Source organism: Athene noctua, chromosome 4 (assembly GCF_965140245.1).
Source record: "Athene noctua chromosome 4, bAthNoc1.hap1.1, whole genome shotgun sequence".
Lineage (NCBI taxonomy): Eukaryota > Metazoa > Chordata > Aves > Strigiformes > Strigidae > Athene > Athene noctua.
The window spans coordinates 57,163,994-57,182,203 of record NC_134040.1 but is presented as its reverse complement, the minus strand read 5'-3'; the positions used below and the strand labels follow the sequence as shown (position 1 = coordinate 57,182,203).

The following is an 18,210-nucleotide window of genomic DNA, read 5'->3' as shown; positions in this document are numbered from 1 at the left end:
TTTCCATGATCATAACACTCTTTCAGATCTGCAACAGCCCGGTTTCTAAGATCCTTTTGTCATCATTAAGTTTTTGTTTTGTGCAGCATTGCTTTGGAGGAACACCATGAAGGGCAGAGAAAGCACAGGAGTACAACGCTTTCCTGTATGTTTCCCTGATGTCACGGGTCTGATGCGCTTCAGTGGTTTGTACTGAACGTGAAAACCTGTGTTTGTGGGCAGGGAGATTTTGTGCGATAAGGTGCTATCAAACAGCTAACTAGAAAAGGGTTAAGCTTTGTTAATTGCTCTATTGCCGTAAACAGAACTTTCTTGTAACAAACTCCCAGAGGGGGTTTCTTTTGTGCTTTGCTGTTCGTTTCAGTGGTAGCAGAACGTTTTTATTCCACTGACGCACGGGGGGTAGCCCTAGTCCTGTTCCTCAGAAAAGGCACTACTCAGCTCCAGAAAAGGCGGGTGTTCCGGTAAACCAGAAATGTTTAATTACCTTAATCCCATTTATACATATAGTTACTGAGATCCCTTTTCAATTGCCAGAAAGATGCAGAAGAGGGGGACAGCACCTGTGCGCAGAGGGCGGTTGTGCCCAGCTGGGGCAGGGCCCGGGCCCGGCGGAGTCGCCCCCTCCTCGCCGCCGCGCTCACGGCTCCCAGCCGGGCTGCAGCCGCCCTGCCCCGGGGATCGGCCCGTCCGCCGGGACGGAGGGAGCGGCCCGGCCCGGCCCCTCCTCGGCGGCTGGCGGGAAGGAGAAGAGGAAAAACGCACAAAACCTCCCCGGCCGCCGGAGGAGACGCCCTCCGCCTGGGCTCGCCCACGCCCGGCGTGGCAGCCAGCGCCGCCCGCCCCGAGCCCAGCGCGCCCGGAGGCGGCCCGGTCCCCGCCGGAGGAGGAGGAGGAGGAGGTCCAGGACGATGCTGGCGGGGCTGGGGCGGGCGGTGCGGGGAGGCTGGCAGGCTGGGACGGCAGCGCGGGGCAGGCGGGACGGCTGCCGGCCGCCCTCAGCGCCTCAGGTAAGACGACGGGGAGCGGGCGCGGTTCACCGCGGGACGCCGTCGGGAAGAGGCGGAACTGCCGCCCGCGGGTGCTGGCGCCTCGCCCGCCGTCCCCCCCCGGGGCCGCCCTGAGGCGTGGCGGGGCTCGGCGCGGCGGCGGGAGCGGGGGAGCACACAAAACTTGGGGGAAGTTCAGCACCGGCGCGGTGTTACCCCGGCCGGGCTGGAGCCAGAGGGGCTCCGGGGATCCGCCGCGGGGCCGCCCCGCCGCTGCCTCGCTTCCCCGGGGCCTGGGCAGGGGCAGACGGCTGCGGGACGGGCCCCCGGGGCGTCGCTGCCTGGCGAGGGGCGGCGGGTGGCGGGAGGAGCCGCCGTAACGGCCGCGGGTGGCGGTTTGGGGCGGCCGCAGCGCGCAGCGCCGCCCGCCGGGCCGGGCCGGGCCGGGGCCGCGCTGCCGGGGGCCTCCGGACGCTCGGTCCTCACAACTTCGTGAGTCAATTTTCAGGCGTTGTGTTGCTTTTCCGACTCCGAGCTGGCTGGAGAGGAATGGGGTAAATCGCAGGCTGCTGTTGGAAAGTGCGAGAAATAAAACGGGAGCGCAGAACGAAGTTTCCCTTACCGGCTGTCGTGGCACTTCCTTGTACATATAAAAATAACGAAGTCCATCTGCCTCTGAGCTGCTCTTGGCTGTAAGAAGTTTCAGAGATCCTGTGAGCAGGAAGGATAAAGGAAAACGTGAAGGCACAATGGCTTCAAACATAAAGGTCTGCTGGGACGTAGGACGATGCGGTTACGGAGTCGCTAGCGGCTGCCTGCTGGGAGAGGAGACGGTTTAATTCTTGATTGTTTTAATAACAGAAATTCTGTACGTGCTTCCAAACGTCGCTGTGATGAAACATGACAAAACCCCATGGTGGGGCCCATCCGTAGCGAGGAGGTTGCTGAGGCGGGTGGTGATGCCCGCGGAAGGAAGCCCAGGGTGCTCAGAAGCTTGTCGGCTGCTTCCACAGCCAAGGTCTCAAAACCTGCGGTGGAAGTTGGAGTTGAGGAGTTGTGCAGAATGAATTCCGTACTTTTTGTTAAGAATTTTTGCACAAACTGCTCAAAAACCCTTTGACAAAATTCTGTGGTATTACTTAGCCCCACCTCTGTGAATGTGAGTGGCCCTTCTTTGCTTTGTTATGTGTGTATATGAGGGCATTTAAGAAGGGAATTCAAGATAAATATTGATTTAGCCTCCTTAATCTTCTAAGGTTCAAACGCGGTGTGCTAAAAACATTGCACCTCACTGAGAGAACATTTTCACTGTCACTCAACACACCCTGATATTACATATTCAGTTTGTTGCCTCTGACTTCTCCAGATTACTGCTTTGCAGACAAGCTTTATGCTTTTCTAAGGCTCTAAAATGAATCAAAGCTGATAAAGCTTCAAGAAGAGACACCAAAAAGGAGAGAAGGAGGAGGAAAAGCTCTTGCTTTGGCAGTACTGCCATTGTAAGAAAGAGTAGAAAAATGATTAACCCTGTTACTTCGTGGATGGAACATGACAGTGACGTGACTCAAATTCTTGCACTGAATAGGTTAACGAGAGGGATGTTGTAATGTTGAAGAAAATTCTAGTTGGAAAAAGTGCTTAATGCAAGATTTTGTTTATTTCTTAAGTGGAAATTTTTGGAATAAATTAATATAAAATGCTTTTTATGTATGCAATCCATAGTTCTAGTTTTTCTACAGAGTTGCTAGCATAATAGATAATGAAGCATGTTTAGTGATTTTCCCCTTCCTGTTTTCATCTTTGGGTACCTTTCAGTTTTTTGACTATGTGTCTGCAGAACAGTTCAGACAGTTAAAATACTTGTTCTCGTAAACATTAAGTGAAGGGCTTGTAGCTGTAATTTCAAGCCTCTGAAAATAAAAAAATGCCCCAGTTGTTACTGCAGTTGTTAACTCTTTAGATTTCAATGTAATGTAGGATGTCAGATTACATGCATCTTGTCCAGTGCAAATGCTGTTGTAATTATTTGAGTTTTGTGCACCAGTATTTTCTGCTTTCCTTTTTTTCTTTATCATTGGTGTTGTGTGTTGCTGGCTCTGCTACTTGCCATTGCTATTTGGGTGAACAAATATTTTGACTCTAGCTCTGGAAGGAAGGGTTGGAGTGTTTGTGTGGGGCTGAGGAGGGCAGGGCTTGGTCGCTTGTTTGCATTTGGTGTGGTCTGGTGCCATTGCGGGCTGTGTTCTCCAGCTTGTTTCATGCTGTATTTGGTGATGGGAATCAGTTTGCCCAAATACCTTTTGGGGCACTGACTTTAGGTTTCTGTTTGTAAAGCTGGAGGTGGTATCTCAGTGGCCATGCAGGGTTGTAGTAGGAGTCATCATCACATACTGCAAGATATTCAAGTACTACTGTATTGATGGGCAGGCATGTAAGTACTCAACGTATTTGTGTGCCATGTTTTTGACTAATAAATACACTGCTGTGGGGACAAACAAACTATTATTGCAATGGCTAACTTGCTGTAATTTTTCTGTAAAAGCAGGGATTGCTGTCCTCGGAGCTGTATCCTTAATTGTTAGCTTCTCAGCTCCGCTTTTAGAAGTCCACAACTGTTCTGGTGGCTGTGATTAGCTGCTTTGCCTTCCGAGTGATACTTATACAAATTCCTCTTTTTTTTTATAAAGCTGAGTTTTTTTGTTGTGTTTGGGGTTTTGTATTTATTGATTTTTTTAAAGTGGCTGCTGCTTAGACAGACACTTAGTTTTTCATGTTATATTGTGTTCTTCGGACAGGCTTTCTTATTACACATAATTTTGCTAGAGACTCAGATTTGTAATGGTGCAGTTATTTTGCATATGGTGAAACCTAAAGGTTGCCAGCTCCTTTGCTTCCTCTTCATTTGTGTCTTTTAACTCCTGCAGCTCTTACTGAGAGAAATTAACTGCTTGCACTGCTCTGGTAGGAAGAGCTCCCCTCACCATATCACAGTGGAGAACAGATGCGTTAATACAGAATCAAAGCTTGTAATTTCTGGGAATTTTTGTATATTCATAAAACTACTAAGCCAGGAAACATTGAAGGGACAGGATTTAATTTAATTTTTTCTATATTATCCTAGTTAGTTTCTCTATAGTGCTGAATCCAATTTACGGTCATTCATATGTGTGAGATTCTCAGTTTAGTCCATACTATGGAGATTTATACCAGCATGCCTGCATCCCTTGGGATGGGTGGCAACTGTGGAGAATGAAGCCTGGGTTACACAGTTTCTCTTAGCTTAAAACCAGGTTTCTTTGCAGTTGCACAGCCCTGCTCTAGCCAACTGTTTCTATCCTGTATGAAGATGCCAGAGTGGTGACATTTTCCCAGTAGAAAGGCAGGGCTTGCTTTAAACAGGTGTGAGAGAACTAAAATGGGAAAACTTTTATTTTTTTTCAAAATGTGAGTTTATTTAACACGATTAATTCAGAACGCATCCTGGTTTTGTGTGCAAATTCTCTTAAAATTGTGCCTCAGAAATAGATTGGTGAGGGGAGGGATTGTGTGTAAGCTGGCAAGGTCAAATTAAAGAGGCTTCTGTGAAAAACATTATGGATTTGTTTTCTTCCTGGGTTAGGATATGCTTGTTGCTGAGGGGAATTTTCTTCCTCGTTGCAAATTGCAGCCAGTAGGAGAAGTCACTGGTTTTGTTTATCTGCAGAAAGCAGAGTAGAGAGGGTTTTATTTTGGTTTTGGTTTTTTTTTTTTGTCAGTTCCCAGTGTCATCCATATCTGTCAAAAATGTTTCTTTTAATGTTTTCAGCTGATAAGTTGCTGACTATCCAGTTCCTCAGACTAGCTTGTACTTTTTTCCTGTCCTTCCTCTTAGTTTTTACAATTATTCTTCTTACTCCCAAATTAACATAATGCTCCCAGTATTATACTTATCCAGTTTGTCCTCCAGTTTTATGCAGGATAATTGGAAATACAGGTTTTTTATTTTGCCTCTTTCTCTTTTGCACATACGCTGCTGTCAGAATTTCTAAGATATTCTGTAAAAGCAGCAACCCCTGGACATCCCAGGAAGGTACAGAGAAGTGAGTTTTCACTGAGTGTCTTGTGCAGCTGAATATTTTACATAAATGTGGTTTAAGTCCCTGCTCTGTATTTTCAGCCTATGCAGATCCTTTGGAAATTGAGATCTAATTGGAGCCAAAAACTGGGAGTAATTTATGGCCGCCGAGCCTGTTTTCCCCTGTCTTTCTTTCCCTTTGAAAGTCTTGCACAACAAAAGTTAGCTTGTTGATCCCAGTCTTGTTTTCTAAACAGAAACCTTGTGCTTATACTGACATATGTCAACAAAAACATACAACCCACTAAACTGTTTGTTTGTGGAAGTACTGTTCGCTCTTAAAAACACTGATTTTTTAAACGCCTTTAAAAAGCCATTTAGACGATCTCTGGCTTGCTGTAGGACATGTGTCTGTGTCAGCAAGTTCATTTATTTGCCTTTGATAATATGTCCATGCCAGAATAACAGGATGGCATCAGGAATGGCTGCTAACCATTTGCTCTTGTTTCTTCTCATGTGGCAGCTGGGAGATGGCTAAGTTTTCTCTGATAAATACACTTTTGGGGAGAGATGTGATATAGCACAGAAATTCACCTTCCTTTGTAATTCTACACATACTTTTCATATACTGCTCTTCTGCATCTTCTTCCTCCAGAACAGATTCTATAGTAAGTCAGTGGCTTATGATATATTACTGTATATGTGTGTATAATTACCTGAAAAACACTCATTTCTGTAAAGGTTTAGGAAATTAATAACCAACCTCACTTGCAGTTTGAAATGGCGTCAACAGTGTGACTTCCCAAAATTGTTCGAGTGTTTTTTTCCAACAGGGCAGATAACAGAAAAGCAGCAAATAGGGATATGTAGATCAAATCAGCTCTCCTTGCATAGAATATTAGGATGTTTTTCTACCTACTCTGAGTAAGTGGCAGTAGATGTGGGTCTTTGGTGTTTGTGTGATTACAGCAATTTTCTAAGAAAGGAAATGAAAACCAGCTCCTGCAAGGCTGGGAAGTGCACAGTCGTGCTCAGGATCACAGGCTTGAAGAAGTTGGAGCTTTTGTGTGCTAAGTAGAGGCTGTGTGGTACGGCAGAAAATGTGAAGAAACCCTAAAACTGAAATGCTGGTCTGACATTACTATCTATAGAAGAATCTGTATAATATTTTAGCAAACTTCCTTAAGAACTTTCTCTTATGTGATATAGGAGTGATAGGCCCCCGAAGGTTGGGAAGTACATTATTCCAAGTATATACAACAGACATCATAAAGGAAACTAAAAACATATGTAGCTTCCTGTTGATAAGCATAGCAAGATTTATTTATTTATTTAATATATTTTTTAAATTTAGAATGGGGATAGGAATAGCCATACCATGAAGTGATACCTGTATTGGGTGCTGTATGGTTAATAAAGTAGATGACAGAAAATGATGCTGTGATTTCATTTGAAGTGGGTGCTGTCATCATACAAACAGTGCTGCAAATGTGACTAATACTCTTTTGTTGCTCATAAGATGAGGAATGTCTAAGTCTGACACTGTTCCTTCTAACACTCTGGGCAAGGCCTTTACTCTCAGTTTTTGTGTACCTGTAAAAAGATAACACTAAACCTTCAGAGAATAGCTTTGCAGGTATCTTGGGTGCTCTGAAGATTTGCCACAAGTCACTGAAGTGCTGAGTACTTAATGCTGTTTACAAACTTAGAGCATGTTTTAAGAATATGTTTCTTCTGATGATGATTTTTTTTTTTTTTTTACATTTTTATCTTTTCAAATCATATTTTAAAGCTTACAGGGTAAAAATGTAGACCCTATTCTAGAGTTTATAATATCTTCATTTCTGAAAGGATGGGAGAGGAAGGAAAGGGAAGTACAGATTTGTTTGGCTGGGTTTTGGTCTTTGTTTTCTTGTGGTGAGGACTTCATCTTCTGAAATCCTTCTTACACAGTAAGAATTTTGGCTTCGGAGCGGAAGCAAACAGTACACCTGCATCTGGTTAAACATTAAAATCTTGATTTCCCTGTTCCCCTTGAGGGGAAATGAGTGGAAGGAAAACAAATTGCATTGCTGGGCTTGAGCTAGGCTTGATTTCTCTTGGATCATCTCCACCCTGATGGAATACTTGCAAGTCTGCAGCAAAGGTGAATTTTTCATTGGATGGGAGGCTTCCTGCAGGAAGGTGAGAAGGCAGTAAGCTCTTCTGAGCTCAGAGGTGTTTCACATCACTTCTGGGCATTGTGAGAATATGTTATTAAATGTTTGTTAAGGGCATGTCACACCAGCTCTGGCTCTGGGTTGGTTTCTCTTCTCTTTTGCTCTTATCCAGAAAGATGAAAGGGAAAGACAGGTTCTCTGTGTTACTGCCTTGTCCTCTGTCTTACTGTCAAGATATTGAGTAATAACTTGGTGATTACATTTGCACGGGGAAGAGGTGACTTTTTATAAGGTCACTTCTGCCACTCTTATGACTGCTCACTGTGTCGTTTCTGGTATCCCAAGCTAATCTGAGGAGCCCAGTGAACAATTAAATGAAGCTATTTGTTCTGTGTAGTTTCATAGGAAGGATAGGAGAAGGACAGTTTTCATGCCTGCAAGTTGTTTGCTGTGACTCTTTCCATCCTCATCTGTTACACGAGTCCTGGATCATCTTGAAATGGCATCCAGTGCAGGTATTCTTACATGCTGTCCCCAATACACTTTGTGTTAGCCAGACAAGCTGCTCTTTAATTCCTGTGATATGTGGAGAGTGGCTTGGTCTATAAAAGTACTGCTGTACACCCATTGGTAATTGATACAGCATATGAGGAATATGTGGCGTGACTGTGGTGAGGATAGGTGGCTTACGGGGAATGCGTGATCCAAAGTCTGTGATCCCCAAGTGTTGGGAAAGTGCAGATCTGGACTTTGAAGGTCAGGTCCATCACTAGTAAAATAAATCCTTTGTGTTAGAATGACTCTATTTACTGTAACACAACAGCTGAAGAAGGGAATAGAAGTTAAAAATGTTGATTGGCTGTCTGCCTACTGAAGATGGTAACTTTTGTAGTCTATAAACTAATTCCCCTTCATCCAAGGGGGCTGCCTTGGGTAAGCAGCCTACTACTCTGTGCAGAAGTATCAGGTATCAGTGCATGGGTAAACAAATAGCCTTGTGCTTGTGTGGTGATGACTGGCAAGCACAGCCTCCCCTTACTGCTGAGGAAATACTCAGTACTCCCTCAAACTGAAATAGAAAAAAGATGTTTACTGTAAAAATGGAAAATATATACCTTTTAAAAACTGCATTTATCATGATGAGCACAGGCAGTGCATCTTCAAAAGGACAGAAAAACCAAGTACTTTATACACAGGCAAGATATAGTTTACTTTTTTGACTTCAGATAAACAGTTTTGAAGCAATTATCTTCACATTTACTGTCTGGTCTTACTCGATCGAAGTTACTTCAGTCTTCACATTCTAGTCAGACGGAGAGAAATAAAATGTCCTCTTTTAAGAAATGTTTTCTTTACCTGCAAAGTAGGCAGCAATTTCATCTTTCCAGTATTTCCCCGCTGGTACTTAAAAGTATAGTAAGAGACCACCAAGTTGATTTAGAGATCACAAAAGCATCTTTAAATGTCTTTTACGTTTGCCAGAGTGGAGGAAAAATTATATTGCTCCTCTTCCTGGCAAATCAAACTTAATGTGTCATGCAGACATCACTTTTGTCAGAGTGCCATGGTGGGGAAAAGATGAGTGCTCTCCATGGACAGTGCAGTCGCCTGTTTTACCTGAAACGCTTATGCCATACTATTCACAGAACAACGTTCCTATTGTTTTGTGTGAGATTTCTTTTTTCTAGGGCCCGACCTGACCTTCTCCACCTTCCTGTGCAAGGTATTCGTTATTTATATTCTGTGCTTGCTTTTTGAACCAGCCTCTCTCTGCCTGTGACAGCAGCACAGCTGTGAACATATTCCATCGTGCTATCTATGGAAGAAAGACCTTTTTTATAAAACATATCCCTTACCTTTATGTGTTTGTTCTAAATAAAGGTGCCAGGCCCCTGAGATGCAGCAGCACCTACATTCCTAGGGACCTCTGTGGCCCCAGCTGCTCCTCTGGGCCCCTGAGGCTGGAGTCCCTCATGTGAGACATGGTCACACCAGGGTTCCTGATCTGAGGAGCACACCTAGCACAAACATGGGTTTGCAGTTGGGGCACCTCTGAGGGTTGGTGTAGCAGTGGGCCAGTTGGCCAGGCAGAGCTAGAGAGTGGCTGGGTGCTGAAGGGGTGATCCATCTGGGAGTGGGGCAGAGATTTTGGCTAGCCTGGGGTATGCAGTTGAATAAGTGTGTTAGCAAATAATCATGTTTTAAGTTAATTGCAATAAATTCAGATGGATTAAACTGTCTAAAAGTGTTTGAGAATATGGCAAATCCACTGCATAATCACAAAGTAGTTCAGCTTCCTTTTCTGCAGGTAGTCTGTCTCTGCCTTGCCCTAGACAAGGAAAGAAGCTGAAAGAAGTATTTGCAAACAGTAAAACGAAAATACTTACAAAAATATAAGCCCAGTGGAAGAAACAAATCTGTAATAAAATAAATACTATGTGAGAGTTTTAAGTTAATGGTCTTGCTGTCCTGAATGCTGTACCCAAAGTTATCAATTGTGAATCAGCCAACTGTTGGAAGTCAAGGATCCCGATCAGTGGCTCAGGTAAATACTTGATGCTGTTAACATAGACAAAATAGTTGCAACTTAAAGGCAGTCATCTTTCACAACCACATCATAAGAGCTGTGTATCTGATTTGTATATCTTACATGTGTAGAATGGATACCTGTGAAATGGCAAGGTTAGGAGTTTATCTTAGCTTCTCAGTGGATCAGTTGCAATTTACCAGCCTTTCTCCTCCTCCTCCCCCCCACCCCTGCAGCTTTTCAGATTTTTAAAATTCCAGATAAAACTACCAGGAGGTTGTTAACAATGCACTGTCGTATTAAAAGACAGCAACAGTTTTTAAAGTTAGCTCCTTAATTGACAGAACCGAGGGAGATGAATTCCCCAGCTCTGTAAATAATACTGCTTCCTCAGAGCACTGCTCATGCTAATATTTTTAAACTAAAGGCAGGAAGTCTCTTAAATTTGGGAGGGAGGGAATGGAGACAGAGCATTTAGTGATCTTGAGCAATCTGGTTTCTGCTGTTGCCAGAGGCAAGAGGGGGAGCATGTCTTCTGCCTTCCTCTGTTTTGATTTGACTGTCGGATGGCCCCAAACTGTGTTTAAACAGGAAGACTGAATGAAGTCCTTGGAGCAATTTTGTGCTCAGTAACCAAATGCCACAATGTTAGATGGGACTTTGCTTTTAGTTTACACGTTCCCTTTTAATCATGCATGCTGGTGATGATATCCTGGACTCTTACTGGCACCTTCCCAAAGGCTGCTTTTAAATGTGTCCTGGACTATTCAGGAATCATGTTACTTGTGTTTGGGCACACTTTTTGGCAGTTTGCTTGTTGGTTTGGAAAAGTTTTTGAAGCCATAATGCATTCCTTGTAATATCCCAAAGTGTAAGGCTTGCAAAAGATGTGACACAAGGAGTCTGTGAAGGTTCAGAATGGGGAGGTTCCTGGGGATTTTGCCCTCAGTTGACTTGGGAGATAACCTGATGCAGGATGAGTTGCAACTCATTTAAGCCAAGAAAAGTCCAGTAAAATTTTTGAGACACGATTCCTGCCAGAATGTATTCCCAGGCAGTGGCACCGCAGCAGTATTTTTTATCTTGTAGTCAATTCTGACTGGTGCAGTTTCTCAGCTAGCTGCAGTGTCTGTCAGTCAAAAGCAGTTTCTTGTAAGGCAGGTAGCACTATTTTTTGCAGAGCTGGAGCTAGTCCCAATTTAATGTGCAGGCACTGAAATTTCTGCACTAAGTTTTCTACCACTTTTTTCTCATTTTAATCTGTTGGTTGAGAAAACATTCTACAGTATTCTTTATTGTAGTAATTGTAAATAACATTATTTATTTGAAGCCGTAAAGTTTGACATGCTCTAGGATATAAAACTGTAGTTCATATTTAGTGCTTTAGTCAGAAGCAAAAAGTATGTATTAAGTGTCTGTAGCCTTTCTGGTGTAATAAAATCAGGTGTATTTAGAAGACTGCAGTTCGAAGGTTGAAGTTTCAGGCTTGGTCTTGCAGTGTCTTGTAACTCTAATCACATTAGAAATGTGTGGAAATCAAATAGGTCAGACCCTAAAATTGAATTATGGCTGTTAAACCATGTGTACTTCTTGGAGTACTGACCCCAAGCTGTTCTTCATGGCAGTGGAAGTGTAAAATGAGTATATGCTATAGATCAGACCCTGATATGACTTTACTCTGGGCAAACCATCATAGCGGTGCCACCCTTCAGCATTTCATAATGCTGCATATACTCTCACTTGTTTCCTTGTGAGTTGGTTACTTTTCCTTCTGCAATGGCTGTGTTACTTTTCTCCTGAACAGGGATGTAACTGTCTTTGGGGATTCCCCTGAGCCAGCAGATGAAAGCTGTAATCTCAGTGGCATTCAAATATAAATATAGTTTTGGGTTGTTGGGAAGTAAGATCTTGTAACCATGCACTCTGCTACTAACAGTTATAGCACATCTTGACTTACTTGGCATAACTATCAGTAGTTAATAGTTTTCTTGACATATTACAAAAGCTTTTGTGCAAATTATGAATATTCATAACTAATGCAAGAAGTAACTGCATAAAGTTACATAATAAGGTAGATGCTATCAAAAGTTACTGACAGGCTTAAACAAAAATGCAGATGTTGATTATTCATATGCTACTAAAAGTTTTGAATGTCATATAACATTTAGAATTCAAACCCTTAGATACTACTGTTGGCCCTTGTGGTGTTCCTAATAGTTTATGCATTTTGGGTGAGGCTCTGTTGTGGGTCAGCCTGTTGTGCAATCCCATGACACAAGAACTCGAAACTTAAGAAAAATACACAGCATGTCATAGCATCAGTCAGACCAGCGAGATCCACTAGAAGCAGCCAGCAGCAGTGTGCTGGTTCACAGGTCAGTGCATGCTCCTATGGCACAGGCTAATCTTATCTGCAAGCATGCAAGAGAAAAATAATCTATTGCCATGACACAGATTTGAAATACTCCATACACACAAGCAATACAAAGTTCTGTGAGTGGCCATCATAAAAAATAGACATACAGCAGCTGTTCTTAGGCCTGGAGCTGGGAGGGCGACCATCTTCCCTGTTGCTTTTTTATTTCATTTGTAGCCAAACTCAAAACTGGGATGGCAGGTCACACATTATATTTAAATGAGGTGGTTGCTGAGTGTCAGAGGGGCTCCCTTGCTGCTGTTAGAAAGTCACTCGTGTGTGTCTTTTAAAATTAAAAAAAAAAAAAGAGCAGTTTATCTCTTAGTGTTGCTGACACCACACATAGCCCAGCCGAATGCAGCTGGCCCTCAGTCTGATCTAGCTCCAGGCACCTCACTGCTCTTTCACTCAAGAGGTCACTGTACAAGTGCAGCCTGAAGCCCTGCAGAGTGGTGAGGGTCGCAGTGCTGCTTTCTCAGCCAGTATCAGGTCATGATGTGGCTTTCAGCATTCACAGGGGATCCACTTCAGGGGGAAGCTGTAGTTGGAGGAATTAATTTAGTTTTGTTCCCTGCTTTCATGCTCTGTCCCTGCCCCCCTCGCATTGATGAAAACAGAAGAATCCTATGTCAGAGTTCAGGAAAATACAGTTGAACCCCCACAGCTCACATTCAGAAGGAGGGAAATGTTGAACAACAATATTTATTTAAAGGCAATGGTGGAAGGACAGAATTGGTGGACTCTTGATTTTAGCCCAAACTACTGATATTTAGCAGGCAGTTTGTCTACTGGTTTGTTGTAGCATGCTCTGCCTGGTACACTCTGTGGTATTTATATCCCCTCATCAGTGCAGAACTATTGAGGCTATCCCCTTACATTTAAGTTATTGTTTGATAGTGTTAATCAGTGCCTCTGTTTAAATTTGAGTAGTTTACATGTTGTTTCAGAGACTTCAGCTGCAACAGGTGAATATGGCAGACGGTAGGTTTTTCAGCTGAACTTAAGTCACCTTATTCTGAGAGTGAGTGAAAATAAAGATATGCAGGAAACGACCTACAGAGACTGATCAGTCTCTTTATACTCTGTAGCCACAAAACAAGTGAGGAAAGAGGTTTTTCAGTACGTTTGTTAATCCACATCAAGTCCTTGCTCTTGGAACTGGCACACTGAAAAAGTGTATTGCAGCAAAAGATGGTGGTGTCAAAGAGATTGTGACTGTATTTTCCCTTGTACTTTCTTCCAGAATGACACATCGCAAACATGGTCATGAGTCTTTATTGCTTACTTGTTGTTAATCAGGTATTTTTTCTAATTTTCTAAACTTTAATAAGCCATCACTGAAAAAATTCAGACAATATTACACTCCAGGAAAACTTGCTGAGTCCTAAAGGTGTTTGTTATAGGCTACTGCATTTTTTTTCAAGAAGATGCAAGTTTTATAATGTGAGAAAGATTTACAAGAATCCTTTTGCTGTGTGTTTGTGGGGAACTCAGCTCAACTCCCACTGTCTTTCTTCCTCACAACAAGGCAACAGACAGTCTGAGAGCATAGCTGGTCCTATTTTCTCCATTTTGGTAAGGAGGACAGTGAGCTGATAGTCCTGGGTATCTGCATTTCATATTGCAGATGGTCTTGGATGCAGACTGAGCTCTGTGGGCATGATTATGCTTTTCACTGTGACTCATTCAGAGTACGATGCTATATCCAGAAAACACTGTCCATATGGAGAGACTATCTGGGATCCTGGAAGCAGCGTGTAGCTGCTCAGTGTGTTGGTGCACCTGGACCAGAAAGCCCTTCTGTATTGTGCAGTGTGCATCTAGCATGCACCTTCTCACCAGATTGGGAAGAGAGCAGTGGTGCCAAAGCTTGTCTCAGGCTCTTGCTTCAGGATGTGGCTTTTTGTCCGAGTGTCAAATCCACAAGGTAATACGAAACAAAAAAATTCCTTAACCAAAATAGATTATAGGGTACAGAATACTTTCCTTCTGCATTTCTAGCAATGAATGTTCTCGTGTCCACTTCAGTCACTTGACAGCAAACAATCCTTGAATATTTTGTGTGTGTATTTTTTTTTAATGTAATAACTTCTCAGAAATATTAAGCACATATTTTCTAAACAAAATATTGTGGTTCTGTATACTTACCTTCCATTGGGATTTGAGCCTTTGAGGTGGATTTGAATAGTGGTTTGTTTCAAGCCCTTTCATAGTCAAGAGGGTAATACATTCTTTCATAAAAACTGAGATTTTATCTTGTAGACAAGCAAGATCTGAAAAAAAACAGCACAAGGATTTGGGGTGTGTGCATGTCTGTGAAGTAGCTGATGGATATGCTTTGCTGTATGGGATTGGACTTTTTAATTTTTTTTTTTTTTTTAACTTGGTCAACAGTATTGATCTAAGTTAAAGATTGACTTGACTGAATGTGAAGGGTGTTGTTTCAGAAGGGAATGGTTCTTAGCAACAAACTGATTTTCCAAACAAAGGAAGTCTGATTATTGCCTTAATAATGTTTTGGGTATTTTCCATCAAAGTATTTTTTGGTCTCACTCAAAAACTAAAAATATTTTCAGTTTTAGTGTTCAGCCTCTTCTACATAAAGAAAGAGTCAGTTAATCTCTACTAGTGTGATTTAACACAAAGTAGCTTGATCAGACATTGTTTTGCTAGTAGAATTTACAAACTGCTTGAATTCAGAAAGATGTACCAGTCAAAGCACTACTTCTGCTGGTACACATCCATCCATAGTAGGAATACTGCCTTTTGAAATCTGTAACGAACAGGGATTTTTCCAGCCAAAGCCCTGGAGTTGGCAAAAAATGAAGAAATGGTGTTAATGCTAATTTAAGATCATTGAAGGAAAAAGAAACAGTGTAGTTATTTACCTGGTTTTCATATATGAGATGTTTCTATACTGAGAGGCTTTGTTGGTATAGCTATATTACAGAACTTCTTTGTGGACACTTTGACAAACAGGAGACACCATATTTATAACCACAGTTTTTAATTTACAGCATTTACTAGTCAGCTGTTTTCTGTTTACTTTGGAAGTTCTAAGCTTAAAATTCTTAGAATAGCATGCTATCATAATATTAATATACTAACATTTAATTTAGGGTAGGGTATTATTTAATAAGAAATATGAAAGAATATGAGGAGTGATGCTTTGATAAACATACAGAGAAGTCTAAATATCTAGCTGTATAATTGCAACTAGATTTTGGTATTGATTGATCATTTGCTATGTTGTGACTGATAGCTTGGATAATTAATAGGGAAAAAAGGTGAGTGGATTTATTTTTTTTTGTTAGACAATTCAGAGCCAGTAGTAGTAGCTAAAGGACTCCCATACATACATATCCTATGTCTTTGTCAACATGTTTCCTGATCATAGCTTTATCAACAAGGTCTTTCTCATGTTGACAGTGCCTTAGCAGAGCTAATGTGAAAACATTTTAAAAATATGTAACTCCATCTTTAAAATCGTAATTATAGTGAGGCAAGAGCAAAATCCAGTGTTGACCCAGCTGGACACTAATCACATCTATCCAGTGACACTGTGAATCAAGGTAAGCAGCTTGCAGAGAATAGCATGTCAAATTGTCTTTTTCTTCGCTAAAGCAGAAGTTAAGCATATTGATAGGAACCAAGTGGAAGCCAGAGGTGCTGTCTCTCAAAGAAGCAAGATGCTGCCAGCCAGTTAATTGGTGATATCTTGCCTCTTAAATGAGGCAGCAACTCTCTGTTCAGTGTAGAGCTCTGTGGGAGTCAGGAGCTGGGAGCTTATGACTCTCAACACAGTGGGATGCCAGCCCTGTGCCAGTCTGCCAGTATGCTCTTCAGCATTAGCCATACCACATTTTTTTTGCACCAGCACCATGGGATGCTGATCTCTCCTTTGTAGAAAGGACAGAGGCCAAATTTGAAACTGTTTTTTCTTGCTCACTGCCAAATGCAACATAATCGCCTGTTTTGTTGTTACTAATACTGAAGTAAATTTAACTCACGCTAATAAAATGCCTGCAGACTGAGTCCTGCATTCTTATTGGAATACAGGAGTGAAACAGCTGGTGTAATAATAAGATCTGCTGCTTGCTATGGATCTAAAGGTATATTTGGGAGTGTAGTCCTGGCATTACTCTTCTAATAGTGCTGATGACGGTTGAGCTGGAGTGAAAGAAATAAGTGATGTTCTAAATTCTCACTAAAAAACATTTCTTCTGTTGAAAACAGCCCTAACTAGGGTGTTTTGCTGCAAATCAGAGATACAAATGACAGCTACTTTGTCCTATCTTTGCAGCGGCACCTAAAAGTCATAAAAAGAAATTACAATGTTGCTTAGACCGACAGATGTGTCCAGAACTGCACTTCAGATTGGCCCTTTCGATTTGACGCCTTTGTAGCATTTTAATCAATATGAATATACTTGATTTTCTCAGCAAATAGATTCACAAATTGCAACCTGTAACTCCAGGTCTTGGGAATTTTAGGTGGTGCCTGTTCTTTTCTGTGAGCTGCTCCAGTGATCCCGTTTCAGTTTTGAATGCTGACAGGAGGAGTAGAACTTTAGAGGAGTCAGTTGACTCTTCTTCCTAGGGATATCTGAACATGCTGGATACTGTAAGTGTAATTTGAACAGGCTCAAGACATAAGGAAAGAGGAAACGAAAGGGGGAAGTGGTAGTTATAACTCCAGCTACTCTCCACACTCTCCAGAGAAGGAGATGCCTAGGTGCTGTAGTCCTTGCTGTTTAGACCTGTGGGCACGCTCTGTCTGGAACAGACAGAGAATAAGAATGAATTCTCATAATAATAATTATTATTATGAGAATAATTATGAATTCTCATAAGAATGCAGTAAATTGCGTCTGCTCTGTGCTTGCTTCTGACCTTTCTCCATAGCTGCTGAGGCCTGGAATTGGCTGATGACTTTTTCCATGTCTGCCCTTCCTCACCCTGGACTTATACCCAGGTGGAGAGCAGTTGATCCATAGCTGTTAAATGCCACCCCTCTGTCTCCTCCACATTGTTTTAGAGACTAAGAATCATTCTCCCTCTCTGCTAACAGTTGACAAAAGAGCAAGTTTTTATAATTTGTGAAGCTGAAGCTCATAAATCAACAAGTGCAGAACAGACATTCCTTATCTGAACAGATGAGTGTCTGAAGTTCATCTCGGATTAAATGCTGCCGTAATCTATTAGGATCCTTTCACTTCCTGGAGGAGGAGTACACTTACATTGCTAAATATGATGCGCCATCAACTTCAGGCCATAGGGAAAGTTGAAAGCATGATGCTGAGGTAAAGTTAAGGAGAATCAAACTGAGAAGTATGTTGGCATGATTCTATTAGTAGTGAAATACTTACAAGAAGCAGATTGCTTTTAGTCTTACTTTTCTTCAGCCATTAGTGTAATAAGGTAATAAACCATGCATAGATCATAGTTCTCCACTGCAAAGGGTCCTGCTTGAGCAAGAACAATTAATGTCTGGTTCCTTTAAAAAAAAGAAACTAGACTATATTCAGTATTTGTTGAGTATCACTGCAAAACAGAGTTTCTGCTTGAGCTGTAGAGTTTGGTGTAGCACAGCATAAGGCAGTATTCTGCCTCTGAGTTCACTTCTGCAAGAGTATCAGGACAGGTGATGCCTGCAGTAGGATGGCAGTTAAAGTGAACATGAATTTAGTGGTTTGATGGGGTTGGATATTGCTGTTTATCAGCTGCACGCTCAGTAGCCGATCTTATCTCTCTTTAGCCTGCTGTTTGTAAAGGAAGGAGTTTTCAAGCCTGTGGACCTGATGATAATTGTGTTAGTGTTGTATCAGAGGGTGCAGAGGTTATGCAAGGCCTCTGTCCTTATCATAAATCACTTTTGCAGGCATGGTCATGAGTTTGACAGCTTGATTTGGTGTTGTCCTCCTTCACAGACCCCTTCATGCTCACCCTGCTTTCTCCCTCTGGACTGAAATCCTTAATGCTCTGCAGAGGTCCAGAATCTGTGTCATATGGAAGGGGAAGAGCAGCGGCAGTATGACAATCCCTGCTGTGTCTTAACACAGCTGT

General features: G+C 42.2%; 1 protein-coding gene across 2 annotated transcripts in view; it reads left to right on the top strand.

Annotated features, from left to right (window-relative positions):
- Positions 1 to 616: 616 nt before the first annotated feature.
- MCUB (mitochondrial calcium uniporter dominant negative subunit beta) overlaps positions 617 to 18,210 on the top strand; it is a 51,760-nt gene continuing 34,166 nt past the window's right edge. Inside the window, exon 1 of one of the 2 annotated variants that reach the window (XM_074905455.1) lies at positions 617 to 1,010. In XM_074905455.1, the coding sequence (XP_074761556.1) occupies positions 912 to 1,010 (99 nt within the window). In that variant the 5' untranslated portion in view covers positions 617 to 911. Of the gene's footprint in view, positions 1,011 to 3,232; positions 3,421 to 18,210 lie in introns of those variants that run through there. The other variant, XM_074905456.1, reaches the window with a different exon arrangement.